The sequence below is a fragment of the Thunnus maccoyii genome, chromosome 3 (genome assembly GCF_910596095.1).
Source record: "Thunnus maccoyii chromosome 3, fThuMac1.1, whole genome shotgun sequence".
Classification (NCBI taxonomy): Eukaryota; Metazoa; Chordata; class Actinopteri; order Scombriformes; family Scombridae; genus Thunnus; species Thunnus maccoyii.
In genome coordinates, this window is record NC_056535.1 from 4,439,327 (window position 1) to 4,459,486 (window position 20,160).

General features: G+C 40.6%; 1 protein-coding gene across 1 annotated transcript; it reads left to right on the forward strand.

Moving 5' to 3' along the window:
- Positions 1-726: 726 nt before the first annotated feature.
- efcc1 (EF-hand and coiled-coil domain containing 1) lies at positions 727-20,138 on the forward strand. Its single transcript, XM_042402451.1, has 8 exons — positions 727-1,734; positions 3,659-4,098; positions 11,724-11,872; positions 12,172-12,307; positions 13,801-13,957; positions 16,042-16,200; positions 16,812-16,881; positions 17,040-20,138. The coding sequence occupies exons 1-8, from the start codon at positions 1,066-1,068 to the stop codon at positions 17,171-17,173; spliced, it is 1,914 nt and encodes a 637-aa protein (XP_042258385.1). The 5' UTR covers positions 727-1,065; the 3' UTR covers positions 17,174-20,138.
- Positions 20,139-20,160: the final 22 nt, after the last annotated feature.

Here is a 20,160-nt window from a genome sequence, read left to right on the forward strand (position 1 = left end):
TCAGATGAAGATTTGGCACGATGGATAATATAACAAGCTTTTAAAATACAACACATTGTTAAAGATAAAACCAGTGGTTTCCAACCTTTTTGGCTTTTGACGTCTTACAAAAAGCAGTGTGTAGTCGGGCTCACATTTCAGATGTCTATGAGTTGTTAACAGCTCCACCAAATTGACCACCACCTGATTTTTCTCTCTAAACTTCTCACATGGTTTCATTTCAATAAAAGTTCAAATGATCCAATATTTCACCAAAAATCAAAGATTAGAAAAAAGTCCAAAAACTGAAAACAGATTTGTGTATCAGAACTTTATTTTTTCTTCTTTCTCTCCCATTAATCATCTCACGACCCCTCGGATTTATCTGGTGACCCTTTGGAGGGGCCCGACCCCTAGGTTGGGAACCACTGGACTATATATATAGGCTAGATTACACATAGGCTATGAAAACTCAAAGAAAGATCTACTAGCCTAATAAAGACATAAATAAAAATCTAGACACACATTGATATACATTATATACTGTGTATCAGAATAGGATATCTACAATAAGTGATGAAAAAACCTTTTCTGCATATAAACAAGATCATGTATGACAGCAGGGCACAAAGTAAGGTGCAATCTGTGCAAATAAATAAATAAATAGGCGTGCGTTTTAACCCTGCATACAGCATGCTGTAAAAATTCTTCAGTTGAATAAAGACTCTCTACCTCTGCTGCACAGCCTGTTAGTCTCTTGGGCATCTTACATCTTAGCAAAGTCTAACCCAAGTGAATGACAAAAGTTTACACACCTGGTGGCAATTATACTCAAACAAAAAAGCAGTTTGAGACCGTTATGCATAGTAGGGCCATGTTACTGACTCCTGGTTGGGACCCCTGGTTTTGGGTTTGGGGGGCAGTGCTAAATTCAAATCTGCTCCGTTTTAACACACGCCTCATTCTAGCTCCGCCAGTCTGCCCACAGTCTGCTGAGAGGATGAATGTGCTGCGTGCGCTGGCGGATTTTGGAAGAAACAAAGTAACTCTGTTAAGTTTATGGAAATATGATGTTGCTCAGTAGAAATGATGGATGCGATAGACTCCATTGATCCATACAGCCGACCAGCGCGCAGGACACAATGGATAGTCAGCACTCTGGCTTACCATTACGGACTGGACCGGGGAGTGGAGAACGAAATTATAGTTCTAGCCACCGGGCTAGATCAATACCTACAGGAGATTTTCCATCATATGGACTACCAAGGTGGAGGCAAAATCCCTGTGGAGGACTTTAACATCTTGTGTGACATTCTGGGACTGAACAAAGACTTGGAGGATTCTGAATGCGCCGGTGTTTTACCCAGCGAGCTCTCTTTCAGACACTTTCACGCCAAACTGTGCGGGTACTTCAGCACAAAGGCGGGGTGTCAGTATGAGAACGGCCGGCTGCTGGTCGGGAAGGACAGCGAGCATATAGAGACTCAGATCCGCCTGAGAAGCCCACTGAAGCGGCGAGAGAAGCTGCTGTGTGTGGGAGTGAGCGGCGGGTCCTCGCCGTCCCCGGAGGGACGGCACGCCTCCGGCTGCAGGCTCGGCTCCTGCACCAGGGAGTGTTATGAGGAGATAGTGGCACTGGAGGAAGCAGAGGACCGAATATCAAAACTGGAAGATGAGAATGCAAGTCTGAGGGAGCTGATTGAAGACATGCGAGCCGCACTTCAGAGCAGTGATGCCCGCTGTTTGGCTCTGCAGGTGAGTGCGTGTGATATGCTGGTATGTAATGATACGAGAATATTCAGGAGGGCTAAACTAATAAAATCATGCCAAGGGTTTGAGTTGGATGATGATGTCCATATTTTTTTTAGAAAGTAGCCTAGTCATGATTTCATTAGGGTGGATACAAGCAGCAGTCTTAGGGAACAATTTTAGGGAACAGGGGTGCTGCTCACCAAACTTGCCTCTATTTGCTTTGGGCCCCAAGCAAACGCTGCCCCCACCTCTCAAAACTGTGGTACCATTTTCTTACAAGGCAACCTTTTGTTTAATGACACAAAATAAAGTCCTCCAAATGGAGTCCCTGATAATCCATATGATGTAGCTAAAATCTACAGTAGACACTGAGCTGGAAAAGTTCCAGTGTACTGACCTTGTGCTAAGGTTTGTTGTCAAAATACAATTTGCAATGCAATAATGAACATTCAAGCACAGTGTTCACTTTCATGTTTATGTTATGGGACACAACTGCAGAGCATCTGGACCAAAGTCAGTCTAATAAATCCATTTAGAACTTATTAACATTTCCAACTCCAGCTGTAAATATTTATTTGCAGATGACTTAACTTTTGCTTTTTGGCTTATGAGACAGTAAGAAAATGTTGACCCTTAATGACTATTAAAATGCAGAATAACAGAATTGATCTGCAGTAAAATTAGAAAGTGAGAATCCCATTACCCCTTATTTATGTCTTACTAAACTTTCTAACTGCAAACTTAAAGATCCCTTCCAGACATGTTTTAAGATGTATTTAAATACTCTACTTTGAAGAATAAATTGTCTGAAATGGCTTTTCCACAAAAAAAGTTCAATTATCTTGTAAAACCCTTAAAATTACATCTACTCCTTCTTTCTCATTTAAAATTCCTGAATCTCTGAGTATGCAAATATATTTCATTTAAAACGTTTAACTACTAGATACAAGATGTCTCCTTCACTGTAAAGTTTATTCTCAGTGTTTGTGCACTGTTCAAGTTTCCACATCACACTTATGTAAACTGAATACTGGACCAGGATAGACTCCAAACTAGTTGTGACGTCACATATCATGCTCATAGGTCCGCCCCTTAAAATCGGATTTTCAATGAACTCAGAGAAACTTTCCACTTTCAGCAGATGAATATGAAAACAGCCTCCTAGTGTCAAACTCTGCACATACATTATTGGACATCTAGAAAACTTACCTCCATCAATTGTTTATGACTCATCAGCAAGAGAGGTTTTTCCACAACATAGCAACCCAAAAGTTCTCATTAAAGCAGCAATAATCCGTTTTTTATGGAATATGTTTTTGGCCACTTTAAGGTAGCGTAACAAGCTGTACACACACAATACTGATGTGTTGTCACCTTTGTCAAAATTGTTGTGGTGAACATTCTAGCAAACACGCCTATTATTTACACATCCAGCAGACATTTGCACAAATTTGGTGTCATGTTTCTGTGGATTTAGCAGAGATTTTTCACTAAAACTGTCTATCTGCTGTGTCTGGAAACCAGGCTGATGTGAGTAGCGAGACTGAACCAAAACTCTTAAAAAGTTATGGGCCATAAAATCAAAACAAAGACTGAAAGACACTAAAACGTCTGTGGAGCTGAGAGAAAATGTAGAGTGGGATGATAATTCTCTGTAGGTTTGTTATTATCACTGACTTACATTACACTCATTTTATCAGTTGCTAGTTGCAGCTTTAATGGCTTATTAGTGATCTATAAAGCATCAGTAAATGATGTATTACCCATTATTAAAGCCTTTAGTTACAACGTATAAACTCTCAAAAGGTTTGTAGATAGGTGCTGGCAAAATTGCACCTGCTGGTACATTCCAGGTATTTTAGGGAATATCTTCCAAGATCTTCTGGTCCCGTGTTGTTCATCTGTTACCTACTGTTGCTCTCTCCAGGTAGGACTATGGAAAAGCCACTCCAAGCATAAATCAGAAGAAGGCTGCTTTGTTGCCCACCAGAAACAAGCAGCCCAGAAAAGTATGAGCAATTCCAACCTGAAAAACAGCACCTACAGCAACCTGAAGAGCCTGCAGAACATTATCCACGAGATAGAGCTGCTGCAGAACTCCAGAGACCAACAAGTAGAGGAAGCCATGCTGTGTAATCAGAGACTGGAGCAGGAACTGTGGAGCTCTAAAGAAACTGTGGCGGCACTGGAGGACTGCAACCGAGTCCTGAAGAAGGAGCAGGTGGGCATGAGGAGGAAGGTGGAGGAGGCCAGGCAGGCGCTGCTTAGCGGCCTGGGGAAGGTGAAGGAACTGGAAGCTAAAGCCAGTCATGTGCCGGCGCTGCAGAGACACATCCTCCAGCTGGAATCAGAGCTCCTCTACTACAGGTAATAACACTGGGAACTGTGTCACATCTAGCATTTTAGAACAACAAAACTCTACTACATCAATGTTAAGCCAGAAGTATAATAAGATATTACCACAGCTCAGGAATTAATCAATAAATGACTCAGGATAAGACTGCATCCTATACAATCACTGGACTATCTTGACAAAACAGGAAGTTGTTACTCTGTGAGGGCACAAACATTTACATTTATTTGGATTGGCATGTCAAATTATTTATGCTTTGTTTTCTCCATGACACCCCCCAAACTATGTAAAATATATCAATTTTAGAGTTGTTATTTCTATACGTTGACATATAACAACTTCATCTCATCCAAATAGGACTGCAGCTAACAATTATTTTCATTATCGATTAATCTGCTTATTATTTTCTCAATTAATTGTTTGGGCCAGAAAACAGTGAAAAATGTCTGTAACAGTTCCCTAAAGCCAAGATGATGTAATCAAATTCACAGCAGTATGATTATAAATAGTGATATGATAGTGATGAGATTATAAAAATAGGCAAAAGACTTCGTTCTTCAAGAGAGATTGGTGAGACAGTTTGGTGGCAGGCTTTACACCTCTGCTTTTGAGTGTGGCCTTTTGGAACATGTGCAGTTGTATATATATATATATGTGTGTGTGTGTGTGTGTGTGTGTGTGTGTGTGTGTGTGTGTGTGTGTGTATAGACACAATTACCTTAAGATGTGGATCAACAACACATCTGGGGACCTACTCATTTGCAGCATGCTGAGGCATTAACTGGAAGGTAGGGCCATTGAGGACAGTGAGGTCATGCTTTCTGTATTTTTCCAGTAATTATGTGAAATAAAATTTACAGACGATATACAGTAACTCAACAGTTAAAACTGAGTGCAGAGTGCAGAATTCCAAGAGTGATGCAATTGCAACACACTCTTTGCAATATACTGTAAATTCTGATATGACAATTTCATTCTTTTTACCCAAGAAATAAAGATGTTTCTTCAATTTTTCCCTTGATTTGACTTTAAAGGCGGGTAGATGCAGTAAAAAAATAAACAAATACTCCCCTGAGGTCATAGAGAAGGGAGTTTGGAGTATCCTTTTTACCTCTCCATTAGATCTAATCAGCTGTCAAATCCAGTGCAGAACAAGTGTCTGGCTGTTCATCATGTCATGAAAAAGAAGGGGTTTGTTTGGGCAAGTTATCGCGTTATCAAGGCCTTTTTGGATTGAATGAACCGTCATGAATTGTAAGTTCTCCTAGAATAAAATGACTCTGTTTACTTCTGGCTGCATGCCTGGAAAACGCTGCCATGCTATTTATGAAGGTTTGATGTGGTTTACTATTCCACTTTTCAGCCTTGTTGTGTTTTACTTTATTTAACAGGCATCGTGTGTGGCAGGTTGGTCCTGCCTGAGCTCCACTACTGTTAGGAACTACTCATTTTGGTGGAAGTAAGGGTGTAATTGGACTTTTAAAGTACAAAGCCGTTGGTTTAATGTTTATCTCTGTGTATGTTGTCCCTGCTCCAACCATGTAATCAGTGTCTGCAGGTCTGGCTTTCTTAGATAGCAGATGTCTCTAAATGGTTGTAATATCTATATAATGCTGTTATTATGGGCTCTAAAGCACAACCGACTCATATGATTAAAGTCTTCACTGCTACCTGCCTTTAGGTGATTCAAAATAACAAATTTAGCCAACACAATTCCTTTCCTTTAACACTAAACTCCACTAATCTATGCAGGCTGTGTCCCAAAGTCTTTTCACTGCCCTTCCATTGATACCCTAATAGCGAATAATTCAACACCACAAAGGCTCTGACTTGCCAAGAGGGAGCTCCATTGAGTGAGAGCCTCAGCAGACTAACCATTCTCATCAATCTCCGTTCACTTCTTTCACTGCACTCCCAAATGAACAATACCACATAGGCACCCCCGTCCTATGGATCTTAGCAACCAGGCTCCACGAGTATTCCCACTGAAAACCTCAGTCCTCGCTCGGTCACGTCTTTTAAGGACACAGTTAAGAGAGAAAGGTGCCAGTTGAGGTGTTTTGAGGTGTCTTTTTTGTCCCTTAAACTGTATGGCACAAACTTAAGATGAAGTCATTACTCTGTCAACATGCTGTTCCAGTATCAAATGTCTGGGATCATATGTAGCGAGGTTTAGAGATGCAGTAGTGTGTCAAGGGGTCTGTTGAAATGATCGACCGTAACTTTATCCCTGCGGCTTATTTCTAAACTGCTGTGACAAATAATGAGATTAACTCAGATGCTGCTGGATCTCAGCGATACAGAGTTACAGGGCTGGGGGGTGGGGGGGCGAGTGCTGGCACTGCTTCTCCGCGGTGGATTCCACTTAAGCGCTGTGATAATAAAGATGAGGATAGACAATGCTTAATGGATCCTTATGATGTTGAAAGCCCCTAGTGTGAGCCCTATCCCGCCAGGATAGCAGCCCATTTTACCTGGCCTAGTGGACCACTAAGAATATTTTTGCATCCAGAATGTTTAAAGCAACAAAATACACTTAGTTGCTGCTGAGTTAGATGAGAAGATCAATATACTACCCGCATGTGAGAGTGGTATCAATCATCTCATCTAACCTCAAAAGAAAGTAAGCGAATAAGCATTTTTTCCAAAAATGTGGAACTGTTCTTTGAAGTGAACATGTGTTTCATCTTGATTCCCTTTTTTTTGTGTTTTTTAACATTTGATGAAGTACCATTTTCTCATCTAGTAAATCCCTGTTAAACTTTCTATCAGAATCGCAGCACAAGTCTGTTTAAAAAAATGTGGTCATCAGTATGAAACCTAAGATGTGTGGGTGTTGTTGCATAACATGTCTGTGATTTGTTTGGATTCTATGCTAGAACGGAGCAGAGGCCGAGACCTCAACAGGAGTTAATGAGTACAGAAAAGTCATTGTATGGCCGTGATTGTCTAAAAGTGGCACTTTTAGCTCTGTTTCTTGAGCAGCAGAAGGTAAAAGGAGTCTAAATCAGTCACTCTGGCCTATAAAGCTTTGTGTGGGCCAGAGGGATTAGACAATAGGAAGCACATCGAGAGGAACAAAAAGACATGAGGGGGAGGAAAAGCCTACCATCTGGAGGAAGAGGCAAACACTCAACTGTTTGTTCATGAAATGACGGACATGTTTTGCAAGGCCCACAGGAGAGGAACAGCTCCCTTCAGCTTTCCATCTTCTTTTTGTGCTTCGAAGAAAACAGAGTGGGGAAACAAAATCACTCATTCAAAGAACTCTAGTCGTCTTTCGTCTACAACTTTTTGGTTGTATCATCCTCTTGATTCCAAATGTCTCTGTTTATATAGTCCAGGGATTTCTAGAGAGCATACCCAAGCACATATATCCTAAGTGCTGCAAGTTTAAAACTCACTTTTCGTTTTAACGGCACGCCTGCAGGCTTCTTCTCTGTATGCCTCTAACCCCTGGCCCTCTGAAGGCAGGCCCCAGGGGAGGCATAATCTCCCAGCCTTTTCATGCTCTCTGCATGGCGCCTAAGAGCGGAGGGGAGAGGAGGGTCTAGCAGACCATTTATCTGCCTCTGCGCAAGAGCAGCATTGTGTGGAGCAGGTGCTGCCATGGCATTCTTACCCTTTAAATAATGTCCAAAGGACACACTCGAGGGATGTCTAGGACCCATGGCATTCTGCTGCTGCCTTACTTGTTGTTCTTGAACAGCCTTCAAAAACCTGCACTGCCAAGTGGGCTCGTTTTCACATTGAACCGCTGCCCCACTCTCCCTCTCTCTGGTTTGGAGGTATGCTGACATCAGCAGAAATACATCACACACAAAATATCTATAAACTTATGCCACCCACCCTTGCTGGACTTCTCTCCCCGTATATTTCCCTCCGCTTTTAATACCCTAGTTTGTTTGACTTTGGGGGTTTCTTTGCACTTTTCTTGCTAAGGAAAGCTTAAACACCCTCTGTAAATGTTACAGACATCGGTTTTTGGATTAAGTCCTCAGCTGGTGCTAAACAATAATCACATCTCTGAAGCTGCTTTATTTGTATCCCAGAAACCACCTCATATGTACGAGCACAACCCAAGAAGACTTGATTGATAACCATCAGCTATGTAAACACGACCCCTCACCCGTCTCCGTCATGCTGCAGGACACCAACAAGCGGTGAACTTCAAGTTCAAGCTCAGGTTTACAGTGTGCCCTCATTTGTAACCCCTGCAAAAAAAAAGGAGACTGTCATTGACTGATGACACCTGAAAGAGGAAACTGCTCTTCAGAGAATGGAGGAGGGGAAACAGTGATGAGGGGGGGGTAGTGTTGATGGAAAGTTCACTTCAGCGCTGCGCTGTGATAAACACAGGGAGGACTCAGAGTGTCCTGGCTCTAACAACAAACAGCTGGACTACCCCCCACTGGCCTTAAGAACGGCTTCAGACTTTTGCTAATAGGGCAGAATACAGGATACTATTAATTAGAAATGCCCTGACACAGCACAACGGAGCTCTTCATGTATAATTTCACTCTTCTGTGTGTGCCTTTAGGGATGTAGCAGTAATTAACTCTACATTATATAGGCTACAAAGTGCTTCCAGCTCTTTCCCTCAAGAATAATATAATATATAATCACATGTATTATAGAGAAAGTAATGTACATACTCGAATTTCTAGTAAGTTTACAGCGGAGACTTTAATGTTATTCTCAAAGTTTAAGGGCATTCCAAGTCTCAATTGACAGTAATTCTGTCTAGAGATTAGCCAAGAGGTGCCTTTGAGGAGTCTGATAAGCCAGTGGGAAAAGCCAGATACTGTAGACAGTTCAGGAAATGTTAAATTGATCATCTATCTGTTCAATTTGAGTAGTATTTCCTTCTAAACAATGAGGTCTGTTTCAAACTTCAAGGGTAAATTCTGCCTTGATTCCTTCTAAAAAACCTTTTAAACCCTCTAAAAATCATGACCATCAGAAAAATGTGTTTATTTCAGTGTTTATCTTCTGAATGGGACCACAGGCAAACAGCACAAACTGCAAAAATGTTCTTATATTTATAAGATAATAATAAGATTTTATGGCCAGAATATTTTCAGCAATAGACACTTCATGTATTTGCATTCTGTCTCTAATTGTCTCTTTGTGTAGTGTCCTCCTTTCCTGAGCACTTGCAGTTGGTAGTTGGTTTTGCCAGGATTGAAACCTGAAGGATTAAAACTCCAAAATTTAGGGGCAGCAGAACAAACTATACGCACATTTACATATTCTCGCCCTATAAAGTTGTTATGGCAAAAGTATTAGCAAACACTTGCCTATTTACACGCCCAGCAGACACAATGCAACATTAACTCTAATTTGGGGTCGTGTTTCTGGCCACCTGATGGATGTAAGTCCAATATTCACTGTCCTTTTAACCCTGTTTTGGTCACTGCTCTCTAGATATCTGCTAACCAGTGTCTGCTTTTTGGTGCTGAGCAGAAAACAGTTGCTAACTGCTGTTGGAAACAAAATTAATGAAAGCAATGAGACTGAACCAAAACAGTAAAGTTGTGTGCCAGAAAATCAAAAACACTGAGCTGAAAGATGCTAAAAAGCTCTGCAGAGGAGCTGTAGAGGAGCTGTAGAGTCGCTGCGATTGACCCCTTTCACATTACATATAGTCAATTGATCCATTGTTATCGTACTGCTGTATGTGTAAAAACAACATATATGAACTCTCCAGGTCGAGTTGCAATGTGGGTAATGTAGGCGTCAGGTTTTAACTAGGAAAAATAATGTGTGGAATAAAAAAGACAATATCTCTGGTTCTGCTGCATCGATGTTGATCCTTTTTTTCCACTGTGTGTCTGACAATTTTACAGAAGTGCAATGCAAAATTGGTGGCATAATCTTCACAAATTATCACTCATTGGCTCAATATGCAAAAAGAAAATAAAAAACTACAGGCTTACACACATTACACTTTGAAGTCTGCAATATATACTTTCTCTCTCTCTCTCTCTCTCTCTCTCTCTCTCTCTCTCTCTCTCAGCAAAATATGTTAAATGAATGGATATTTTCATTTTGGCAAGTCAAACCCACCCATGCTGCTTTTGCGTTTGGTACATTGGCGAGAGTTATGGTGCCTGTCTAATGAAACGCTGATCAGATTTAGTCTCTGTCTGCTGTATCCCACAGTCTGACCACTTTCCAAGATGTCTGTCTGGACTACTTTCAGGTTTCTCTTCTCATCTTGTTGGAATTCCCATGCTCAGCACCACCACCTAACACTTCAGGGTACCTCATCACAGTCAAACCATGTGATCAGGAACCTTCCTTAAACAGTATAAATCTCTTGCACGGTCAAAAACAAGTTTAAAACTGAGCTAACAATCGGAAAGTCTTTCTTTTTTTGTCTTTCGAGACACATAGCCGTTTTTTTTTTTTAACCTCTATGCATATCAAAAGCCTTGCTACAGTATTCACTGGACACAGGCTGCAGCCTCTCTACAACAACTGTCAATTAAAGTGCAATTAGTCACACCAAAGCCTGCATTTGAAAAAAGCCCTCCACCAGTTCATTCCAGAGTCAGAGTGTCTCCACAGCAACCAGTAAAGTTTTGTGTGTGTTCACGTCCATGCACCAGTTGCATGTTGGTCCGGCTGCAGCTGCCGGTCCTCGTGAACTACACAACTCCTTCTCTCCTCCAATGTGGCCCCCCAGTAACTTAAACATGACTCTCTGATTGATTGCCTGAAATCATGCTGCAATTATTGACTTTCAGTGAAGTCAGTCGTTTCTCCCCACACAAAGAAACCTAAAGTAGTACACAGATGCAGAGTATAATGTTGTCTTACAGCAGAGCCTGCCTCGTGCCAACAGGATATAAGCATGAGTGCTCCGTGACTTTTTTTTTCTTTTTTCAGAGAGTCAGGCTGTTGAAAACCTTTTTCGAGATTTTCTCTTTTTTTTTTTTCTGCAAGACATCATCATCTGGAAACACTTATTCTGTGATTTACGAAGCCCCCTATCGGATTTCCCCCAACACAAAAGAGCAGACAGCAGGAGAAACCTAGAAAATTCAAACCATTACAGAACGATTGATCCGCACAAACTGCAGTCTCAGTCTTTTTTTTCAGTTACAAATGTTTGAATGTATCCATGACACAAGGAAAAACAAAACATATGCTGTAGACTATAGATGTTACATGTCTCTTTCCTACAGATGAAAAAGACGTGCAGAAAACTGTTTGTGTACTTAAAAATGCTCCAATTTTGTTCCATCCAGTGTCAGCCTGTGTGCTCTCTCCTCACATGTTGCACACTAATAGCTCCATTCTACCATTGACCCACTTTACTGTAAAAATGCCTTAAAGATACAATGTCTGGCTTCAATTACCCCACCCAGATTTGGCATACAACATCACAGGCCTTTATAAAATTATCATGGCGGTTGTAGATGTGGCTTAATATGCATTGCCTTGCGTTACTTGATATGTTCTCTTTGATGTTTGCAATTGGTTCGGACTGAGCTGTTCTCATCTGTGCAAATTTGAAGAGCGGTTTTAGCCTCTTCAGTGTCAGTTTATGTACAGAGAGATACACAGCAGCACAAACAGGACGCGTATTTGCACAGAACATGCGTATAGACCCGACTGTGCTCTCTTTCAGGTCAGAGGTGTCCAAACTCCAACTTCCAAGCAGCTCCAGGGCAGAGCAGCAGCTGAGTGTCAGCAGCAGGCCGGGCCAGAGATGTTGCTCGGGCTCCCAGCACGATCGCTGTTCCCCGACAGGGCGTGCTGTGACAACCCCGGACAAAAGTAAGACGCCTTTTTCCTAAAAGCACAGAAGGCAATGCTGGATGTCTAAGCCATGATTAAATAGGGATGAGGATAATTATTAGAAAACATTATTGTTTTTGTATAATACATCAATAGTACTGTTGGCTGTTGGGAGTAACTGCACTGCAACAGATGAGGGTTCACTAATTTCCAGTCTCCAGTACCAGTCTCAATATTCAATTGTAGTATAGTCACAGTCCTTTTCTCCCCTACAGCTCTGACTTCTACCTACCATGACAATGATTGTATTAATGATGATGGTGTGTTGTGGCGTTTAGTGGAGGAGCAGCTGTTTCGTTCAGTGGAGGGCCAGGCAGCCTCCGACGAGGAAGAGGACAAGTGGACTGGAGATCAGCAGCGGCAGGTGGACGAGGTGAAGAGGATTTTGACCAGGCTGTCCTGCTGTGGGGAAAGGTACAGCACATTCATATCATCACTGTCTCATAAAGCAGCTTACAGGAAGCTAGTGACACAACTGACAAGATTTAGTTGTTTGCTTTTGTTTACTGTCTACAATGGAGCACAGTGTAAAACACCATGTGTACATTTTGTTTACATATAGTTTTGTTTATTTGAGCAAAGTGAAATGTGGAACAGGATACAATATGTAACAAATAATTCTTAAAACAGAAGAAGGACTCCAAAACAAACTGAGAGACACGGCCTTGATATATTATATATTAACAACAACAACAGGTGCCTTTTGCCACTGACAATGAGGTTAATAAGAGCAATTAGAGTGAACGACATAGTAAATGGTCCTTAAAACCAAAAGAATATGCTAAAAGAGGCTAAATAGCCCCGTAGCGCTGCAGCATTGGGTGTTTGTCACTCCCAGTGACCACTTTCAAATTACACACATAAATTTGATTCATTGTTAATGTGAAAAACAAAGATAGGGTAAGCTTATGATGATTTTCTTACTTTGTGTGGCTCCTTTATGCCAAAGTGTATTTAAATTTTGTGCAGGTATGGTGGAATCTGACATCAGTTAGGGAAAATTGTGATACAGAGGTGCATTTACAGAAAGAAGTAAAGCATCTGCTTAAAAAAAACAAAAGCAAATAAATGATTAATTAATAAATTATACATGCATTAAATGTACTGTAAAACCAAAGCACTGAGCATCAGTTTATCACTCCAAGTGACTACTTTCACATTACACATATTAATCTAATTCATTGTTAATATAAAAACCTTTGCTGCTTTAATTGGAGCATTACATGTCATTTTTAAGATTTTCTTATTTAGTGTGGTTCCTGTATGCCAAAGTCAGGTGATGCAGGTATGGTGGAATCTGCCTCTAATAAGGGAAAACAGTGATGTACAGATGGGTTAACACAAATCAGAATACATTTGCTAAAAATAATAATAACAACATTGATGATACCAGTGACATAAATTATCCATGCCTTAAACTGCATTAAACTTATTAAAATACCAACAGCACTGGATGAGAGGCAGGATACTCTGGACAGGCTGCTAATCTATCATAAGGCTGTATACTGTAGCAAGACAAACACATTTACATACAGTTTGACACATCCAGGCAAATAAAGTGTCACATAAAATATTTATATGATACACTTTGCCAAAAACATACACAGATGTCAAAGCTTAATGCAAAATACATTGGAGAAATATCTGAAATATTTAAAAGGGATGACTGTGGAACAGAGCAACATATTCTAACAATGCTAGTGTGTTTAAAAGTGTGTCTGCGACATGTCATAGAAATTAAATAAGGACTAAATATACAGAAAACCACTGCCAATGTATTGTTGCTCAGCCAACCCAACACAGACAGCCAAAAAAGTGACATCATGTCAATCTCTGAACCAATATGACAGCTACTGTAGCTCAGAGCTTGATAGACCTTCGCTCTTCTTCTATGTGTCCTTGATCAGGTGCGAAGACAAAGCATTCAAGAAGCTGATGTCTAATTTCGGGAGCTCAAGGAGTGAGGAGAGCTGCAGCGCTGTGGTGGAGCTCCTGGAGAGGGTGACCAAGTTGCATAAGCAACTGCAGCTGAAGGAGAGTCAGGCAGAGATAAACATGGACCAGGTACAAACCACCACTGACCTCCATCACACCAGGGTGGGCTACTACACTATCCTCAATAGGATCCATTTACATCAAACTGTTCTTTCTGGACAGTGTTCTGCCTCGCTTTACATCATACGTTGTGTGTATGGTGTTAAACTAGATTAGAGAGGACTGCTGAAGGTTGTTATGAAAGTGGAGGCCTTCAAAGGGAAAACCACAGCTAGTGTGGCGTGATCCTGCAGCTTCCACCTAACCAAACCACTAGCAGCAGCTACAGACCCTCCCTCTGTGTGTGTGTGTGTGTGTGTGTGTGTGTGTGTGGGTGGGTGTGTTTGCAGCTGTTTCTCACTGGAGCTGACCACAGAAACACTCCCCCCTTGTCCCGCATGACACTAAGGAATATCGTAAATTAAAGCTCTCTTGTTACAGTCGAGTAGTATTTTCACAACACAGGAAGACAGGCAGAAGGGGAACCGTGATGTAATGTGTTCCCAGAACGTCTCAGCACTCAGAGAGGAAAAGTTAAAACTAAACAAAGTCATGACTGTGAGGCTTTGTTTATGTGCAGGATGTGTGGGGTGAGACCCTTGTCCTTCAATACGCTATGATGTAAAGGTGCACTGCAGGGATTTCCAGTGTTTTTGGCAGGCGAGCCTACAGTACACTGAGGGTTGAAAACCTACTCTAACCTCAACATTTTCAACATTTGACATGGATTTATATTGGGATATTTATTTTGTATTAAGATATTTAGGAGGCCTACAATGCAAAAATGTTACATTTTCAAAAATGACATATCTAGCTACTATTATAAGCTTGTCAAATTACGTACAGCTCAAAAATACATCTTTCCAAGTTATTTAATCTGTGTTTGGTCTTAAAGGATAAGACTGATGATATTCTGTATTTTCTTTATTTTCAAAAAATCTCATGAAAAGACCAACAATGAATTTATCTACTAACAGTATTGCGTATTTATCTAAAACCTGAAATATATTAATCTATGCTATAGAGCTAAATTGTCCACAAACTATTAAAAACACATCAGCGAGTCACACTGTTGAACTGGGTGAAATGCTCCTTTATTACCATGAACACACACACTCAATTTATTTTGATGTAATCTCACATACACCATCCTACTGCTAGAAATACTCACTAGCCTCAAATGTGTATTCATCCACGGCTGAAAATAGTCCCCAACAAATGCACTGTTGACCCCTGTTTGAGTAACCCTTGCTAAAAACTACAGTGCCCAGCTGTTTTAGGAAATTATTGAGCCTTTTTTTAAAAATGAGGCTCCATATGACTCACCCTAGTAGACTACTGGTGATGCCACATAACGTCTGTGGTTGATACTGGCAGTAGACTTTTGTTGCATGTCATTCCCCATCTCTCTCTCCCTGTTTCCTGTCATCTCTCTCTACTGTCCCTATCTAATAAATGCATAAAATACCCCAAAATATATTTAAAAAAAACAACCAAAGCCATGTATTTGTGACACATTTTTAAAGATTTACATTTTCAGCAGGAACTAATTGGGCTTGTGGCAGTGTGACACAGACAGGGTAGGGAGGTCAGAAAGTATTGAGGGACACACTAACACACTTTTTATTGGATTTGTTTAAAATAACAAAAATATAGAATAACACCAGCCTTGTCTTTTAGAATATATTTTTTCTGTTTACTATCTATTTGTGATGTAACCCTTTTTTTTGAGTGGACTGAGTCTCATGACACTCAGGTGACAGTCAGTTTTCAAATCAATTTCTGTTTCCCCTTACCTCAACTTGAACCCAAATGTATCCACAACCCCAAACAGTCTGCAATACATAACCTTCATCCAACTTTTCCCCAACCAGTTCACTCTCAGCACTAACCCCAACCACAGATGTTAACAGGACGGGAAAGACTATTTGAAGGAGCGGGAAACACTATTCGAGAGGGAAACAGACTTTGACCCAAGACCGGATCTCTGCTAACTTTCCAGATAAATTTAATTTAAAAAAAAATGTCCTGCCAACTAACTATCAGACAAAGCAGTCTACACAGTACTGTACTGGCTGCCCTGTAGATTAACTGGTTTGTGCCTTGTCCTCCAGATGAAGGACTCTCTGGTGCAGGAGCTGCAGCAGAAAGCCGAGGAGACGGAGTTGCTTCAGATGGAGCTGCAGATGTTGGAGACAGAGAGGGTTCGTCTGTCCCTGGTAGAAGAGAAACTTGTGGACATTCTGCAGCTCCTCCAGCAACTCAGAGACCTGGTTAGTCACAATTACAGTACAGTTCAACTGCAGGTCAGTTCTGATACCAATCATTTTAGGATTAAAGCGACTGATTGCCGAGGATTTGCGCAAATATTGAACATCTTTTTACTGTTTTAAGGCTCAAACACATTTTTGTGAGTCTTCACACATCTTGTAAACAGCAGTTAGACAATCATGTGAACTAGAACTCCACTGAAACTCAAAATAATGAAAATCATTTTGCTGGGTTGGCAGTTAAATGAAATCCGCCCACGCTTCACTGGAATGATATTTCTGGTCAGACATCTGAAAGAAAAACAAAATCAAATTATTCACTAGCACTGTGCAAGTACAAACCTCCATACGGACATACCTTACTTATATCAAATTTTGAAATTAAATGTCCACTTTGCCCTGTTGAATCAGCATACAGATGTCTTACTTGTGTTTTTGTACATTTTTTTGTGGTCCAGCCCTGACAGTGTGACAGTGATTAGAGAGCTCAGAGCTAATTCATTTCACTTGTTGAACACGTGTGAAAGGTTTTGTGGTCACAAGAGTCAGATTGCCCGTTAAAGTGCCTGTTAATTGCCTGATAGCCATCTGAGAATAGCCCTCTCTTGTTTTAGAATGTCTCCCGGAGGTCTCTTGGGAAAATCTTGCTCAGCACTTTGGAGTCTTGCAGCGACCCGCAACATGGTAAGTAGAACTCACACTCCCAATTAAATCAATACAAGCCTTGTGAAATGTCATAATCAAAATTTACAGTTATCAGGGCAGGAAATGAAATTAAGTTCTTGTCAGTTCGTCTGTAATACGATTCCCTCAGCGCTCACATCTGTTACATTTTTGCACAGGGAAAGCCCACATCTTGGAGGTGCTCAACGCTCTCTATCATGAACTGGCTGCCTGCGAGATTCTGTCTACTGGTGGACCTTTGGAGCGAACACAAAGCCAGCAGTCTTTGAACGCCCTCATGATCTCCTGCTAAACAAGACTGCCTCCTGCTGGGCCCAGGACCCTTCTGCACATCTGTGTGGAAGTGAACAGCTGTTTTAGAGGACACTGGAAGCTTATCAGTGATCAAGAAGCAGGCTGATTGATGTATATAGTGTATTATACTGTAGCTTATGTACTCATAATATCCACAAAGGGAAATTACTTCCTCCTTCTTCCTCAAGGCTAGAATGTTAATTATTGTAGGAAAGGACTTTTTAAATACATATAAAGAAAATACTTGCTTATACATGTTTTTTCAAGAGCTTTCATTGCACACAACTCTTTTATGATTCAATATGGATGTTTTTATTTTGTCACAACAGAGTTCTGAATGTGAAAATGTTGTAATAAGCTAAACTTCAAAAGGTCTTTAAGTAATCTGTGAAATTGATCGACCTCCACTGGTCAACAATTGGAGCTGAAACATCCCTGATAGAACTTAAAGGAATCTGCATCCCATTGCAGGGGCTTCATCTGTCTAAGTCATTTCAAGGTCACATGTTGTAACAGGTCGAAGAGGGTCTCTCATGATAGCCTACTTTTGACCAAATTTGGAGGTCACAACTGGCGCGTACCTTGCAGCCCTCAGTAAGCCTCAATCTTGTTTAATGGTGCATTCAGGTGGTCCTCATTAACTTGTAATGTTAGGAAGTAACGTGGAACCATGTTGTATTTCCCAGGTATTTGCATTAAGGTGCTCATCTGTTATTGGTAAATGCACCACATGAATGAGACCAATAAAAAAGCCCCTGCAAGTTGTAAATACAGAAAGCCAGGTGTAAACTTCTTCTTGTTGGGAGCCTGTAAGCTGTTAGAGGTAATATCAGGTTATCTAAGTACAGTATATTCACCATTAACCTGCTACACTGTTTGTCCATGATATGTTGAAGTTGAAAGTTAAAACTGCACTAATTAATATTAACAATGATTCCAATGACTATGTGTGATGTGAAAGGATTTGCTTATAGTGCTGGAACCACAGACAATTATCACCCAATTCCGCATTTCCCCTCCACCATACGGAGCATTTTAGTGTCTTTCAGCATTGTTTTGGTTTTACAGCTCACAGCCTTACTCGTTCAGTTCTCATCAACCTAATTTCCAGCAGCAGCAGGCAGTTGTTTTCAGTAAAAAAAAGCTCTTAAAAATTCCACTCTACATTACCTTTCCAGTACCAAAGACAAACAAAGTTAGCAGCTAGCTGGTGAACATAGTGAAGCATTTAACTATAGAGCCAGATATTTCCCCTAAGGGGTTGGTAGAGACTAGAACAGAGTTAAAAGGAGAGTGAATTTTGGATATTTTATCAGGTGTTCAGTAATCTGATCCATGTCTGCTGGATGTGTAAACAGGCATCTCTTTGCTGACATGAAATGATTTGTCAATGTTAAGTTTACAATTTGTTTCACTACCACCAGGTGGCCAAATGAAGTCAATGCTGCTTTAACTCAACCTAACTTACTTGTACCAGTTTACCACTGACACTTAACAGTTCTAAACTTGAAAATTTTTTAACATTAGAGTTGACAAGGGTTGACTGCATCACTAGTCTCTGTGAAGCTAGACCTTCTCTAGTGGGGAGGAGATGTGCAGGCTTAAACCAGGTATTCAGGGCCTGCAAGGACACACATTCATGGTTCACATTAAATTAATCAAATAACAGTTTGTCATTTGTTTTATTAGAGAAGGTAGTTTTTAGCTTTCATAGAGTAGATGAAATGTCTTATGTGTGTTTCCCATTAAAGTAGAACACACAGGTTGAGTCATGGCTGGTGACAGAATGGTTAAAGCTTGCAGCTCTGGCCCACACTAGTGCACTAATTATATTACAATATTAACAGCAGTGTCTACTGTAAGTGTACCTGGTTGCCACCTCACACATATTTTTCAACATAATAAAGCAGATTTACTTCTAATAAAATGCTCATTCTGAAACATGAAACTTGTTCATATCAGTTGGATGAGTTGCATTGTCATTGGTGTCTTGAAAAGAGGGCCTTAGATGCAAAACCACTCACTGGTGTTGGTGAGCTATGCCATTAAAGCCTTTGACATACACGGTCTGGATTGCTGTGATTTGTTTATGGATGAATCCTTGCACTTGCTCTTTACTACTAGTTTTCAATCACAAAATACAGAATGTTCCTGTTTGTGTTACATCATTTTCTAATAAGTCATTGTTTAAAACTTCAACTTTTCTTTTCTTACTGAAACCTGGCTGAGATCAAGAGACAATAGATCTGCAAACCACAAATATCTTTACTCCCTTCTGTTCTGTTCTGTTCGGAGGTTGCAGTGTTGTTTCAGTAATTATTTTAATTGCAGAATTTTATCTCCTGATGAATATTCAAGCTTTGAACCTCTGCTCTGCTGTCAAGTGGATTGTGCACTCATTTCCTCCTCCTAAATTTAACAACCCTTTATTAATGGAGTTACTGATTTACTGTCTGTGCTATTTTCTTATGTCAATATTCCCATTTGCTGTCATTCAAAGTGAGTTTTTGAATCTAATTGACTTGATTAATCTTTCAATGCATGGATCCTGTGCATGCCCACAGTCATACTCATGACCATGTCCTAACATTACCAATATATTCCAATCTCAAATGTGGTGGTGATGTAAATTTATCAGATCATTGGCTCATTGTCTCTGCCCCTCGCTTCCCTACAATAAGTCCAGTCTTTGCCTGGCATATACAGTGCCAGTCAAAAATTTGGACACACCTTCCCATTCCCTTGAACGAGAAAATGTTTCCAAACTTTTGACTGTTACCGTATGCTTGCTCTATCACTATTTCCACTGACCAGGTCACACACAAGTACGACTGTTTAGGATAACATAAGACTTTATTGTCCCAGAGGGAAATTTGCCTTGGACACAATGCAAAGACACATTTCCCTCTGGGACAATGAAGTCTTATTCTAGATTCATAATGTCACTACTGCTAGTAGCTAATAGTCCCACCAGGAGAGTTGCGT

Coding starts and splice junctions, on each gene's coding strand:
- efcc1 (XM_042402451.1), top strand. CDS start 1,066: ATGATGGATGCGATAGACTCCATTGATCCATACAGCCGACCAGCGCGC. Junction 4,099..11,723: donor TCAGAGCTCCTCTACTACAG/GTAATAACACTG, acceptor GCTCTCTTTCAG/GTCAGAGGTGTCCAAACTCC. Junction 12,308..13,800: donor CTGTCCTGCTGTGGGGAAAG/GTACAGCACATT, acceptor GTCCTTGATCAG/GTGCGAAGACAAAGCATTCA.